This window comes from Pleuronectes platessa, chromosome 2 (assembly GCF_947347685.1).
Source record: "Pleuronectes platessa chromosome 2, fPlePla1.1, whole genome shotgun sequence".
NCBI classification, from domain to species: Eukaryota; Metazoa; Chordata; class Actinopteri; order Pleuronectiformes; family Pleuronectidae; genus Pleuronectes; species Pleuronectes platessa.
In genome coordinates this window covers 17,637,105-17,651,897 of record NC_070627.1, presented here as the reverse complement: position 1 = coordinate 17,651,897, position 14,793 = coordinate 17,637,105, and the positions used below count along the sequence as shown (strand labels likewise).

At 43.1% G+C, this 14,793-nt stretch overlaps 1 protein-coding gene across 1 annotated transcript in view; it reads right to left on the bottom strand.

Annotated features, from left to right (window-relative positions):
- The window catches only part of foxp4 (forkhead box P4), an 81,150-nt gene that overhangs the window by 14,182 nt on the left and 52,175 nt on the right, over positions 1 to 14,793 (bottom strand). Inside the window, exons 4-9 of the mRNA XM_053445290.1 lie at positions 13,733 to 13,855; positions 10,660 to 10,800; positions 5,988 to 6,126; positions 2,940 to 3,132; positions 2,390 to 2,485; positions 931 to 1,029 (exon numbers count right to left, since the gene is read on the bottom strand). Of these exons, the coding sequence (XP_053301265.1) occupies positions 931 to 1,029; positions 2,390 to 2,485; positions 2,940 to 3,132; positions 5,988 to 6,126; positions 10,660 to 10,800; positions 13,733 to 13,855 (791 nt within the window). The remainder of the gene's footprint in view (positions 1 to 930; positions 1,030 to 2,389; positions 2,486 to 2,939; positions 3,133 to 5,987; positions 6,127 to 10,659; positions 10,801 to 13,732; positions 13,856 to 14,793) is intronic.

Here is a 14,793-nt window from a genome sequence, read left to right as displayed (position 1 = left end):
GAGTAAAATATACAAAATACAAAAAAAACTATGGGTGGCGAACATATGACCTATCTCTTATTAGGAGTATTAAGGAAAGCAAAATAATAAAATAAACTCAATCAGTCACTCAAATGAATATTATATAGCTGAGAAAAAAGTATGAAGAGGAAGACAAGAGAATAAAATAAATCCCTTGAAAAAACAAAGAATTTTCACACATGAACGTATATGTACCTGTGTGCATGTGCGTCAGAGCAAATGTGAAATGTGATGCAACAGATGGCAACTGGTGATTCAGTGGGGTAATGCAAGACTCCAATGATTGACATCTCCACGTAAAGCTCATACTGTAGCTTCACTTTGTTCTGCTTCCTCCCCGGTGCCTACAGGTAAACTGAATCAGAGATCGCATCATGTCTCTTTCTTTCCTACAGTAATACTAGGGGCTAGTGCTGCTGAGTTTTTTTTTTTTTTTTTAAGTACCAGGCATTGTGTGTTTGCAACTTAGTGTTAAAACTGAAGAACGTTTTAATATGGTCTAAGGGAGGGTTTGTGATAAATGCAAGTGTATATATTGTTGCAATTGTTTTTACTTGAGAAATAGGGGGATTTCCAACACTTTCCTTGATTTCCCACACAATAATTCATAGATGTTGATGAAAGAATCTGGCATTTTAAGGGGACTGATATGCAAACCATGTTAAATTTGGTGCAGATCCAAAACCCAGATCTAGTGAATTTAAATGTGGTTTCATAAGGGGACTGTTGGGCCTTGGTGGGTGTATGTGCTCTACTGAGTGGCATTCTAGTTTGAATTTAAATAGTAATATTATTAAACTCTTCTGAGACCTTAGTATCAAAAAATAATGCATTTATTTTGGATTGCATAGTGGGATTGTATTAATGTATAACCCTGACACATTATACTTTGAATAATATTTTACTTACTTGATGAACTGTCCCATGTCCTCACACAGTGCTTCACAGCCGGGCCATTTACACTCTCCATGGCCGTAAAGTGGATGGGAGCCTGCATGTTCCTCATGACTGTGGACAAAGAGACAGTTAAACAGATGCTGAATTATATCCATAAAACATAAAGCGAATACTTAGATTAAGCAGCATTAATGTGCCACACTCTCGTGCACAAACACACACACACACACACACATGCAAAACCGACTACAGCAACAGCATCAATGCAACCATCTGAGTCTGGTTAGCAGTCATTAGTTTGTACAGCTCACAAAGCCAAGTGCAGAGAGAGAAGGATAGAGCAAAGTGGGGTCAGTTACAGAAGCCAGGCAAATAAGGGAATTGCTCCAGCAACCTCAGAGGCACATTTTGAAGTCCATGACCTGTCTTTCTGTCCTTGGCGTGTGTGGTGCAAGAGTGTGTTAGTGTTGGTGTGTGTTCTTATGTTTCAGGAGTTGACACAGAGTCGGCACAGGACCAACCAGCCATGACTGATTGGCGGCGGCTGCCGTCATGTGCTGGTTGTTCTTTTGTGGTGAGGTTATGTGTGTGTGCGCATGTGTGTACATCTGTGTATATTTTTGAGTGTTTGTATATTTGTATATGTGTGTGTGTGATGATGAAAGACAGGGCCAGGCGTGGTTTTGGGCCCTGGGTAAAATAAGTGTATCCGTGCATGTGCACATGTGTATGTGCATGTGCATGTGTGTGCAGCAGGTCCAGTAGCACATGTGGTTCAGACCTGGATCTTCGCCGGCGATTGCTGTCTCCACGTATATTTACATGACTGTGTGTGTGTGTGTGTGTGCATGCGCGTGTGAGCACTGGGATGGGGATTCTCCCAAATCAACATCAGAAGGTTGTCTAACAGAAACCATTTGTCTCGCAGATGGAAACATGTCTCTCTCCCTGTCTCTTTCCTTTTTCGCCTCTTTCTGATCATATGTGCCGGCTGAGGTTGGAGCTGTGTGTGTGCATGTGTGCAGCTGCACGTGTGTGTTTCGTGTGTATGCATGCGCTGGCTGTGGTTGAGTCAAAGCAGAAGCAGCTCAGACAGCAGACATGACAAACTTCTGGCGACCACATTCTCGTCCACATCAGCCATGCATTTGCTTAGCAGACTAACACACTAATGCTACACCCTTTGTGATCTACTATAGTTTAAATCTGTCGGGATACCAGAGGCACACTGTGGCTGTTGCGTGACAGTGTTTGACATATTTGATCAATTATTAAAAGCTCTTTTAATTAATATTTGCTGACCCATGTCGACTTACTCCAAAATGAGGTCAAAGGTTAGGGTCAACAAAGGGCATAGAAGCAAGCAGTGAATCAGTGCTAAAGGACACTTCAGACCAGCCTCCCATAGCACGTCTCTCTGTCTGTTCCACTGATATGTGTGTGAATGTTTGAGTGTGAACAGGCTACTCACTGGCTGGGGGGTTGGCTTCCTTTGGAGTAAAGGGGGACATGGTCATCTCCGCTGTCTGCCTTGGTGAAGGAGGATATCCACTCAAACAGTCTGGCTCTTAAAGATGGAGACAAACCCATGAGCAGCCAATACAGCCTTGGGAGAACACAAGCCTGACACAGCATACAGTACATGTTACAAATACACCTGGCACATGCATCCCTCATCAAGCCCACATTACACTGAGGAATTTATCTCTACAGACACACCGCCTCTCTCTCCTCCTCCTCCTCTGCATTCACAATCCTTTCCTCTCTTCTCCTGCAGAGCACACTGAGCCCAACAAACCTCCTATCAAATGAGCTGAGGTGATGTTTACACCCCGGAGATGTGTGGTATGCCACATGTGCATGTTTTGTTCTTGCGTTTATGAGTGTGGATAAGAAAGAAGAACAGCTAAAAAAGGTTCCAGGTCGAAAACGAAATAGCAGGGGTGTGTGATTTAGAAAGACTGGAGGTCTCACAGAGGACACACACAAACACACCATCACTGTGTGAAAAGTTTCGGTACCTGTCTCTCTTTGGGGTGTGGCTCTGTCCGTTGTGCAGGCTGTGCAGTGGGATGTGAGCGCTGGCAGCTTTGGGGAAGGCTGAGGTAGAGTTGGTGCTCAAGTCCAGGCCCTCTGCCTGTTTCAGGGCCTCCTCGCTGCTCTGCACGCCTGACACCTCCTTCCACAGCTGCTGGAGGTCTGACGGACACATCGCTGCAGGGAGGGAAAACACTTGGCACTTAGCAGAGGGACTTTCTCAACTATGACCCAATCAAATTCACACTATGAGTGTGAATAGGCTCATAGGATATTAAAGTTAAGTTAGGTAATCCTCGAAAAGCAGGCTTCACACAAAACCCTATGATTCGAAAATCATCCCACATTGATCTGAATGAAATGCTCGGTCATATTTATTACAGTACTGTAAGGGCCAGGGGCACAAGCTTTATGTCTTGTATTTCTGATAACGATATTTAGGGATCTTAACAGGATTTCAAAAAATCTAATAAAAAAAATACCAGCCCTACCTTAAGTGAATTAATTAAGGCAAAAATAATATGGGTAATGATAAGTTGGTCGGACAATGGCTTGGAGTAAAGATACGTACTTTTCTAAACCAAATCAAATATATGCAACTATTACAGTCTCCTGGGAGTGGTTAAAAGAGGAAAATGGAAAATGAGACAAACAAAAACAGATGGGAGGTTAATTTCAGCGTGTTATTGTTATAATTATCTTCCCAGATATCCATGACTTCTCAGCAATTTCTTAATCTCTGCTGGCAATTGCTACTGTCCACCAACACCACCACTGCTGTCACTACCACTATTTGTTTAAAGAGGGATGTTGCACACTTTGTGCTCCTTCTAGTCACAGCTCGGTTACTTCTGCTCTAATTTCACAGTGAGAGAGACGCTGAAAAATGCCACGGTCTACTCCAATGGATCTTACCACGCACATACACACACACACACATCTGCACATACACACACCAAGACCTTGCAGCAATCCAAATATTATGTCTGCTTTGTCTGCATTCTTCTGGAGTCCCGCCAAAACAAAAGCTCTCACTCTGGAAGAATGAGGTGGTGTGTGTGTGTGTGTGTGTGTGTGTGTGTGTGTGTGTGTGTTATCCAAGAAATCCGACCGATCCGTGGACACGCCCAGAGAGAGTGAAAGTGTAAAGTAGTAACAGGGATTGTAAGATAAAGTGTTTCCTCTTCTGACTTATCAGTCTGGCTCATATCACATGCATCCACTAAAAAAACTTTGGAAAAATAAGGGAGTCTGGCTTTTGGGAAAAGTCAGCAGTTTACAGATAAGTGCAAAGCAAGCAAAGTTAAGGAGTGAGCAGCTGAGAGCGGAACAGATTTGTAAACAAAAAAATCTCAATTTTTGCACATTCAGGTGAAAATGTGCTCTCACAATTTCCTGCAGCTTTCGTTGACAGATAGAAAACATTTGAAAATATGAGAGAGCTCTTTCCAACAGTTACTGACTCACACATTTCAAATGTGCAAACCCGGAGTCTCACATTTATGTCTGACATATGAGATATGTCGAGAAGAAGCCTTTGGTTAGAAAGAAGTTGGATCTAATTCAAATACAAATTTTGTGTATGAAAAAAAACCTGCTGAAATAGTAACGTCCATACTCACAATTTAATTCTCATTCAAATCTGTTAAGTTCTCCATCGGTTGTATTTGTTAACATTGATAAAAGAAGGCTTTGAAATGTATAGCTACTTCATTCTGTAAGAGTACTAAACAAAAAGCATATCAGGTCCCCTCATGTCGCCCCCACCACCCCCACCACCCCCACCTAACCCACCGGACACAACAGCCCTTTGAGGCGGGTCCGCACTGTGCGTTTGTGTGTGTGTGCATGTGTGTTTCGGTGTGAGTGTTTATTAATGTGTGTTTGTGTGTTTGTGTGGCATGGCTGGCCAGAGGAATGCTCTGGCTCACGCCTGGCTGAGCCGTCACAATGGAGCGGCTCTATCACACTGCAGGGAAATTCCACTCTGATATGGAGGGAGAGAGAGAAAGAGAAGGAGATTCCAAAAGCCAAGTGTTTGCAACTGTCTGGAAAAATTTACACTCTTCTCTCCAAAACTGTGGCCTAGTATTCAATTTGTATTCACTTCTTTATTTTCTCTCTTCCCTCTGTAAACTAATAATTCCACTTACAAAAGACACACACACACACTAAAGTTTCAGTGCACTTTTTGGCATTGTCTTAAGGTTACATTTATTTGATTGAATACATTTTGTTTTGTCACATTAAGATTTCAAAAAGAATATGCGAGGTTGTGCATGTGACTAAGAGGAGAGAGAGAGAGAGAGAGAGAGAGAGAGAGAGAGAGAGAGAGAGAGAGAGAGAGAGAGAGAGCGAGAGAGAGAGAGGGAGAGAGAGAGAGAGAGATCAGACAGACAGACAGACAGACAGACAGACAGAGGGAAGGAAACTGGTCTGTTTGGTCAACTCAGTCAGCGCTTTACCAATGTTACGGCTACTTTAGAACCCCTCAAGCATTCTCTGTGTGAGATAAAGTGTGTGTGTGTGTGTGTGTGTGTTGGACACTTCTGTGTGCAGACTAAAGTGGACACAGACACACACACACACACACACACACACACGCTCACTAAGGGCGGGCCAGTCAACAGTCAACATTAATCGTTGTTAAACTGTGCTGACAAACTGAAGAAACTGTGGGAGAAGTTACACACAGGAACGAAAAAAAATCCAGTGGGCACAGTAATGGCAAAACGATGATGTCCTTGTGTCTGGCTTATCTCAAGTACACACACACATGCAAACACACTAGCACAGGCACATGCTAACCACCGAGCAGGGGGGCTTAGTGGCATATTTTACCTATTATCCAAATGAGTACCTTCACAAACCCACCAATCAGGTTTCTTTTTATCTTTTATAGGCTGATTAACTTAACAGGCTTCACATGCGGCACTGGTTGCAGGCCCATGTGTGTGGTGTTGTGACAATGTGGGCAATGTTATGTGTCTGTATATATATATATGGATGGTGTGGATGTTGCATGTGTTTACCTTGCTGCAGAGACTGCATGGCAGCGGTGGGCTGCATTGGGACCAGTCCTTGTCTCTGGAGGTTGAGGATGTGCTGCTGTTGAAGCTGCTGCATCTGGATCAGCTGCTGCTGGAAGGCCAACTGCTTATTGCCTAAATGCTGTTCGCCAGAGGACAGAGAGACAGACAGCAGGAAAAATTATTTAAAAGTTAGTAAGTAAGTCTGTTTCTGGTAATTGCTGTAGTGATACTGTCAATGAGATGCATTCATATCTAGAATTTAAATGATTTATATACAATATCAAAGAAATATCTCTCATTACGTATTTTGAGTTTCATTTGTTAAAAAAAAACACTTTAAAACCGTAGACATTAACCAAAGTGCTATTCAGTTTAAATAGGGGAAGATACATCAAGAGATTAAAAAAAGAGCCAAGAGCCCAACAGTAAGACATCGAATAAATAAAAATAAGATAAAAACACAAGAGCCAGGCAAGTTTTAAAAGTGTTTGTGTATTTTTTCCTGTTTGTGTTAAGATGCTTGACTTAAACTAGGATGATAAGTGAGTAACTTTGTGACACAAAACTATTTTTTTTTTTTTTGATAGGACAGAATCTAAAAAGTAAATTTTTTAGGAATAGATTGGAATATGTTTACATGTAGCAAAGAAGAGCTAACATAAACATTTTTTTAGAAGAATTTTGAAGCATTTGTTAAAATAAGGCCTCCAGTCTTGGACATGGTTTGACCCCCCCCAAAAAAAAACTAAGCGAGAATTCCGAGAGGTGAAAATTTGTCCTGTAATAAAACAATGACGACCCTGAATTCAAGCAGGATGGAGGGGGAATGAGGGTAAGGGAGCAAAGGAGAGACTACATGCCGCGTGGCGATAATGTCGGTGTGTGTTACAGTGATAAATGTCCCTTTTCCTGCACTCACAGTCTGGGGCAGACCTGGCCTTTGCCGCACTGTTTGAAGTAACCCCTGACCAACCCCTGGGAGAGATGGACTTTATCTCTTCCAGATAACTAGAGGAGAAGAAAAATAAATAAATAGAACTTGAGGAACTGCGCATTGTGTGTGTATGTGTGTGTGTGTGTGTGAGAAAGAAAGTGGCAGCCTGGAACTCTTTGAACAGAGAGGAACTCACAGGAAGGGCAGATAGGTCACTTCCTTTCAGACTTAGTGCCTGGGGAGAAGAAGTGTGATGGCAGCATGTTTGTGTTTGTGTGTGTGTGTGTGTGGGGGGGATATTTGTTGCCCCTTACGATGGTTTGATTTAACTTGGTTTTAGCTTTAAGTGAATAAAAATATGTTACTACTTGTACTATTTGTTGGGAATCTGACTTCAATTGAAACAGACAAGCATATATTAGGGAAGATGGAAGAGATGAATAAAGAGCCACCAAATTCTTTTTCCAATTCTCTGAAAATATTATAAACTTCAGGTGCTTTAGTAGCTATTACCATTTTCAGTCAAACACTCAGAAAATGAAATTTTTTATTTAATTCTGGACTCCATAGGAAGTGCTCAAATTGAGACAATATGATTGGAATAGACATTAATAGACCTTAGACAACCAAACAGTCTAAGTCCGGATTTCTATTCATATGAATCACAGTCAATCCCTGTTCCTGTCAACGACATGGGGCTTTCACATACTGCATTTTCCATTCACTTTATGATCTCCTCCAAGGAGGTTATGTATTTGTCTGTGTTTGTTTTTTTGTTTGTTTGGATAACACAAAAGCTATAGTCAACTGATTTCCATTAAGTTTTGTGCAGAGTTGGGGCACGACCAAGGCACCGCTGTGTAAAATTTGGCCCAGATCCAAATAAAAATCCAGATCTAGTGACTTTAGATGTGGTTTCCGAAGGGGAATATTATGGTATGTATTCTCCTGTGTGCCATTCTAGTTCAACAGTGTGAAGGTTGAGAAGATCAGTGTCTGTTGCATTGTAACTACAGTCTAATTAGGAAACATGCACCGCTCTGGCTTTGCCACAGTTAAGTGGTGTAGTGGTCGAGTGCAGTTCGCTGGAGGGAACAGCCAAATCCTCATTTGATGCAGTAAATGGTTTATCATGATCCGAGTGTTCTAAATGAACTGAGCCTCTTTTTCCTCCTCTCTTTCCAGACGTCTTATCCCCCTTTTCTACTTGTCCGTCTATTTTATTTCTACCACTCCCCCATCTGTCTCTCATTCCCTCCAGAGATATGACCATGGTTCTTTAAAGCACACATTGTGTGTGTGTGTGTGTGTGCCTGTGTTCTGTTTACATTAGCTGTGGCTGAGTGGCCAAAGCTAGCGCAGTAACAGGCTGTCAATGTGATTTATGAGCACATCACACACTGTCTGAGCCTGCCAGTCACAAAGACGCGCGCACACACACACAAACACACACACACACACACACACACACACACACACACACACACACACACACACACACACACACACACACACACACACTATGGATGGACACTGACAGACACACATACACATGCACACATCTTTTGTGATGGTCAGAGTCACTTCATTAAGCTGACTCCTGACCAGTCCCAAATGCATCGGCGACTCACACACACGAACACGGACTCAACACACACATACATACACTATTGCTTTCAGTTCATCACTTCCATTCAGACAAGAAAGTGGAGAGGAATTGCAGAAAAGAGGGGAAAGAGTAAAAAGTCACGGCCACTCATACACAAACTCCAAACAGCAAAGGAGAGGTTTTCTGTTTTACTCTCGCTCCTTCCTCTACTGTCTCCTCTGTCAACTTCTCTCCCCTTTTTTGAGTTTGCTAAAGGTTTGCTAGAAGGTGCTGAAACCTATGTGCTTTAAACTGGATTAATTTACGTCTTCAAATACAACAAGATTATCTCATCTACTTGGAGGCTTAGGAACAGCTCAAGCCTTACATTGAAAACCACCCTCTCCCCCTCTACAGTCTATAAGGACACCTGAGAGGTGAGAGTCGACTAAAAAGGTGTGACTGATGGCTCGCAGCGACTGAGAAACACTGACTGATGGAAATGGCCTTAGTCATATCAGCTGCGTGCAGCTCTGTAGGGAGGCATATTCCCCCAAGTGTGTGTGTGTTTGTGCAGTGAACCATCGCACATCAAGCCTCTCCCTCTCTGCATGTATGTGTAGCTGTGTGACCAATGTTTGCACTTGTCTAGTTGTTACAGGACAACAAACCTGAAAACTGGGACAGCGAAAGAGCGCAAGGGAGAAAAAAAAGGGGGAAAAGCGATTCAGACACCCTCTCAACATGCAAGTCAACCACAACTGGTTTGCTGTGGTCACGGTTGAGTTGTCTGACCGCTGTCGGTGAGGGGGTTTGTGGGGTAGGGTGGTGGGGGAGTCTGCCTACTGGGAGAGATGGGGGGTGAATGAGAGGAGGAGGAAAGGGGGAATCTAGGATGTGTCTCCTCATGCGTTTATCAGCATTGTCTCAGGAGGTTTATCGCCTTCAAGTCTGTCCTCTGTGTGTGTTCAGCAATTTTTGGTGAATGAGGATTCGACATGTACGCCCCCCCCCCCCCCCCCACACACACACACACAGGTTATGACAGTAATCTTGTCTGATCGATTGGAATCCTCTTTGTTGTGCCACGTTGTGATCCTAGTTGATCCTCTGTTATCCTACTGTACCACAGCTGTGGTTAAAACCTGGTGTTCATGCATATTTGTGTGTGCGTGTGCGTGTGTGTATTAGAGAGAGAAAGTGAGAGCAAAGGAGGCTCCTCGTGCTGGCGGGGTTAATTGACAATTAAAAGGGTGGCAAACCCCTCCTACAGAGAGATTTCACCTCGGGCTTAGAGCTGAAGGCATGCTAATGAACACCCCGGCAGGGTAGTGAGTGTTGGGCTTATAGCGCAACTTTCTAAAAATGGTGGAAATCCATATCGATTGATCCTTGTTTTTAGACAAGCTGTACATAAAACAATAAAGTAGAGAATAGTGCTGAGTGCTCTGACCAAATATGACTTAATACGATTATTACAATTATATTTCAAATTATATCTTTTTAAGTTTAAATGCAGATTTTTTTTGCTCTTGAGTGAATGTCGAGGTTTTGATATACCTCCTCACATTTGTTATACCTCCTCACATTGTCTGCACTATGCATAAGTATTACCTCTTGCAAGGATGGAGCATGTTTACATCCGTGTTTGTTTGTTCGGAGGAAATGCAAAAACTTCTCAACATATTTTCGACAAATTGTTTAGAGTGGTGGGGCATGAGCAGAGGAAGAACCGATTCAATTTAGTTTCTTTTGTTTTATTACTATTTTCATTCATAATTCATGGTTTTTAATGGAACAAATCAAGAATGTTTATGGGTATGATAGTTCTGAGTGTGTACAATTTGGTGCAGATCCAAATAAAAATCTGGTTGCATTGAATTTAAATGAGGTTTCATAAGGGGACTGTTGGGCCTTGGCAGAGGCAGTTTCTAGTTGTCAGTGGTTTATCGTCAGGCTCTAGTAGAAAAACGGAGAATGAGAGCAGAGAAAGAGAGAATGAAGAGAGCCCACATGTTCCACATCCTATACATTAGATGTTGATGTCATCCTTCTGCCGGCTCCTATGTCAACCACTTGCACTGTGTTTGAGGGCACTCGTGCACTTGGGGAGTGTACTTGAGCTGAGTGAGTGTGTTGGTGAAGTTCACCTCTTTCGCTGCTTGTTTCCCAGCGTGCTGCTGCTGCTGCTGCTGTTGCTGCTGCTGCTGCTGCTGCTGCTGATGCTGCTGCTGCTGAGTCAGAAGCTGGATATGCAACTGCTCCTGCTGCTTTTTGTAGTACTCCTGTAACTGGAGACAGACACAGAGAAGGTGGAGGCAGGGGGTGAGGGTGGGAAGGAGAAAGACAAGGAGCATGGTGGTGGGTGAGAAGGAAGTATGAGGCGAGTGAGTCACTTTGTATCAACCTCAACGATATCTCCTTGTCCCAACAGACACCAGGACTTGAAAAAGGAGTCTCGAGGAATGCAGTCGCACTGTGTTCCAGTGCCTTTTGGTGAAGGCTGCAGTTTATTGTTGTGGCAGTGTGTTTGGTTTCTTGCCAAACCGCAAGCAACAAGCAAACACAGACGGCTCAAATGCAGCCGAAGAATATTATGAAGCTATTATGGTGTGTGGGGTTAGTGTTGTAAGGTGATTCTGTTTAACAAAGCTACTGCATGACGCTATTCACAACTGCCGGGTAGAACGATCCAACTGTGGCACAATGCACGACCTGAATTACACCTGCATCACGCCAATTAAAGAGGAGCTTACATAACCAGAAAATATGGAAAATAGAGCTTTTTCTCTTGACACACACAAACACACACACAAATCTGCTTGACTGAACAAGACCACTCTAAGCCTATGGGGAAAATGCCTGGGGCGATAGTCCTCTGTGAATACTTTAGGTTCACTCTTGATTCATTTACTGTGCTGCTGTCACAAAACACCTGCTGGGACTGTGTGTGTGTGTGTACACGTCTACTCTGTATGGCTGAGGGTTTGGAGTCTGTCAATCTTAAATGGGTTGTTTCTATTGCATGTGCAGTTAAAGGAGTGGCCCCAGGTAAGGTATGATTATTATATGTTATATTCATAGGCTGTCACCACAGTAACAGTTTGATGGACTCTGAGGAAAGGGAGTTTTTCTTTTTTTTTTACTGACACTCCTGTGAGATTTTCACCTTAAGCATTTTCATGTCTGCAAGTCATCCAGACTTTCTTCTGGAATTAACTTGACTACAACGCCAAATGCCATAAATTAAAAGTACAGAATTTAGCATTGCAGTCAGGTTTTTTAATGGAAACACACATAACACTTGCACACACAAACTCCTCTGACTGGCCACAGCTTCTCTGTTTTTGTTTGAGTTCATTAATTTTTCCAGGAAGCGCCATTAAGATTCTAATCTTGCTGAGAGGAGAGCAAGGCGGGCAGGAAAACTCACACTGACCGTACAGTGTGTGCGTGTGTGCATGCTGGCGGTGGTTATATCTGGAGAACGGCTCACACAGGTGTCTGTCTGCAGTTTGTCTTTGTTTCATGCTGCATCAAATGTTCAAAGAGGCTTTACGGCGGAGAATGACTTCACAGTGCAGCAGTTGCCTCAGTCTCTCATCTGTCTGACCCGGCAGTGAGTAGACTGCACTCCGCTGCCTGCACACATCCTCACAACGCACCCCGTGGAACGTAATGGTCCCACTCTTTTATTTTCATTTTATTTGCAAAATTGATTTACATTTTCAGTTTCAATATTATCCAAGGCATAGCTTCAACCTAGTATAATTTACTGTGGTGTTGTAGTACGATGTTCCCTCTATAATTTTTTTTAAATGCAGGACTCATTCCTTCTTGCTGCTCTTTCTTTTCCATCTGTCTTTACTTTCTTTTTATCGCTCCTTAGGCGGAGTTAATCTCTCTTTTCCGCGTCACTAGCCCTGATCGCCTCCTCATCACACAGACAAATGAAAGCGTGTACTCGTACTCACACACCCACAAGCACACTTGGCTGGAGAGTGGTGAGTTGAGGGAATAATTAAGTGATAATTAAGGTCTTTTAATGATTTGATTCAGTGGCTCTGTGCATTAAGAGCATGTGTAAGGGAAGCACTCACCTCTCCACCCTATTACCATGACCTTGACTCTAGTGAACACACCAAAGAAAGAAAGGCGGAGCAGCTGCGGCATAAATAAAGGTTAGGGGAGACTTAAAGGTTAAAACACGTGCACACAAACACATTTTCAAATCCACAGACTAGCCACGCAAACACAACTTTCTGTGCAGCAGTGGTCCGTAAAACCTTTCTTACACACTCTTACACAATGCTGTATTGCCATGGGGATATGAAATTTAATGCTCCAGTGAGTGATATGTTGGTTGATTGTTCTGTGTGTGTGTGTGTGTGTGTGTGTGTGTGTGTGTGTGTATGTGCATGTGTGTGTGTGTGTGTATGTGTCTGTGGGTAAAAGTGCCTGATTCGCAGATATACACTAAGAGCAAGTCCATACTGTGGTTAATTAAGTGGGAGAGCAATGTTAAACTCAGTGGTTTTAATAGCGGGAGTGTAATGTGTGTGTGTGTGTGTGTATGTGCATGTGTGTGTGCATGTGCATTATCAACACCCCCCTCTCTTTTTTCCTCGTTACAGGAAAAAGGGGCTGGTGAAGAGGTTCTAAACCGTCTGCATGTCTTGTTTCCAGAAAGCCAGCACATTTCCCATTTCCATTATGATACATGTTGTCAGATCTTACCACTGCAATTTATATTCGCCTAAAGCTACGTCTCCTTATTAAATCTATCTGCTCTGGCATTGACTTGCGTGTGCGTGTGTGTGTGTTTTAAAGTCATCTCCTGTGCCACAATTACTCCACTATCCCTATCTCGGTTAATAGTTCTCTTTACAGCCTTTATTGGGTTTGTGCATGTGTGTGTTTCCCTTGTGTAGGTAGAAGGTCACAAGGTTGGTGTGGCTGATTATTTGACAGATATCTTGTAGATGAAGAGTGTTTATTGTTTTTTTGTCGACATGGCAACACCTCTATCACCTGCTGGGCATGAACATACACTCCGGAATCATGATGATTCACTAAAGCTGATGCTAAATTTGTGCGTGTGTTTGTGTGTGTGTATACAAGTGTGTGCCTGCAGACAGGGGCCCTCACACAAGTGAGTGTGTGTGTGTGTGTGTGTGTGTGTGTGTGTGTGTGTGTGTGTGTGTGTGTGTGCTTGTATGTTACCTGCTGTAGCATCAAAGCTTGCTGTTGCTGCAGCAGGGCCTGGAGCTGAGGGGGAGACAAGAGCTGTTGCATCTGCTGTGGAGTGATCATCTGCGGACTCATCATAGCCATGGAGACAGGCAACTGAAAGAATCACAGACACAAACACACATTTTAATTACTTTACACATTCAGATTCAGATTAGCATGGAAAAGTTGAACACAAGTCAATCAGTAGGCTAGGCTTTGTGTGAAAAGGCCCGGCCAACACGCTGAGCTTTCTGCATGACTGTGCCTGCAACTGAACACTCATCTCAAAACAAACAACCCGAATGGAGCTTGTACAGTGTGCTTGTATGTGCAGGTTACGTTAGAGAGGTGTGCTGTCTGCGATTTCTCTGTTGTCACTCACTGCTGAGAAAAGCTGTCAACTTCAAACGCAGATAAACAGTCGGACACATACTGTTGACGACTTCCTGCACAAGGCTGGCATTGTGCACGTAAAGAGAAAGAACAATTTCTGTGACAACAGGCAGAGATGAAAAGACAGATAAGCAAACCCCTCTACAAAATATAAAATCTTATCTGCTTCCATAAACACACGATTAAGACTCCCACCGATTTCCTTTCCACACAGTCAAGCCTGGCTAAGAAGAAAGGAACAACAAAGTGGTTATCAGATAAGATGTCTATCTCCTGAGATACGGCTACAGGCAGGCAAAGACAGAGAGAGAGTCGGAGGGAGAGTCGGAGAGAGAAGACCGGGAGAGAAATCTGGTGATTCTTGCAGATGTGTTGTGCAAGCGCTCTTGATGCACATGCATTGTACACAGAGATGGGCTGAGATGCTAATCTGATTACAAACACTGAAAAGCTGCAGACAAACAAGAATCGAAAACTGAGATGCTCATGCTCGTGCATAAATGTGGACACAATATATGAAAGACTGCACAGAAAATCCTGCTGACAAGCTCATTTCAAATTATCAAGCAAATTACTGTTTGAGAAAACAATAAGAGGGATGAGGAGACAGTGTGAGATATTTAGGGAGAGAGGTGGACTGATAATAAGCCTGTGAGCCC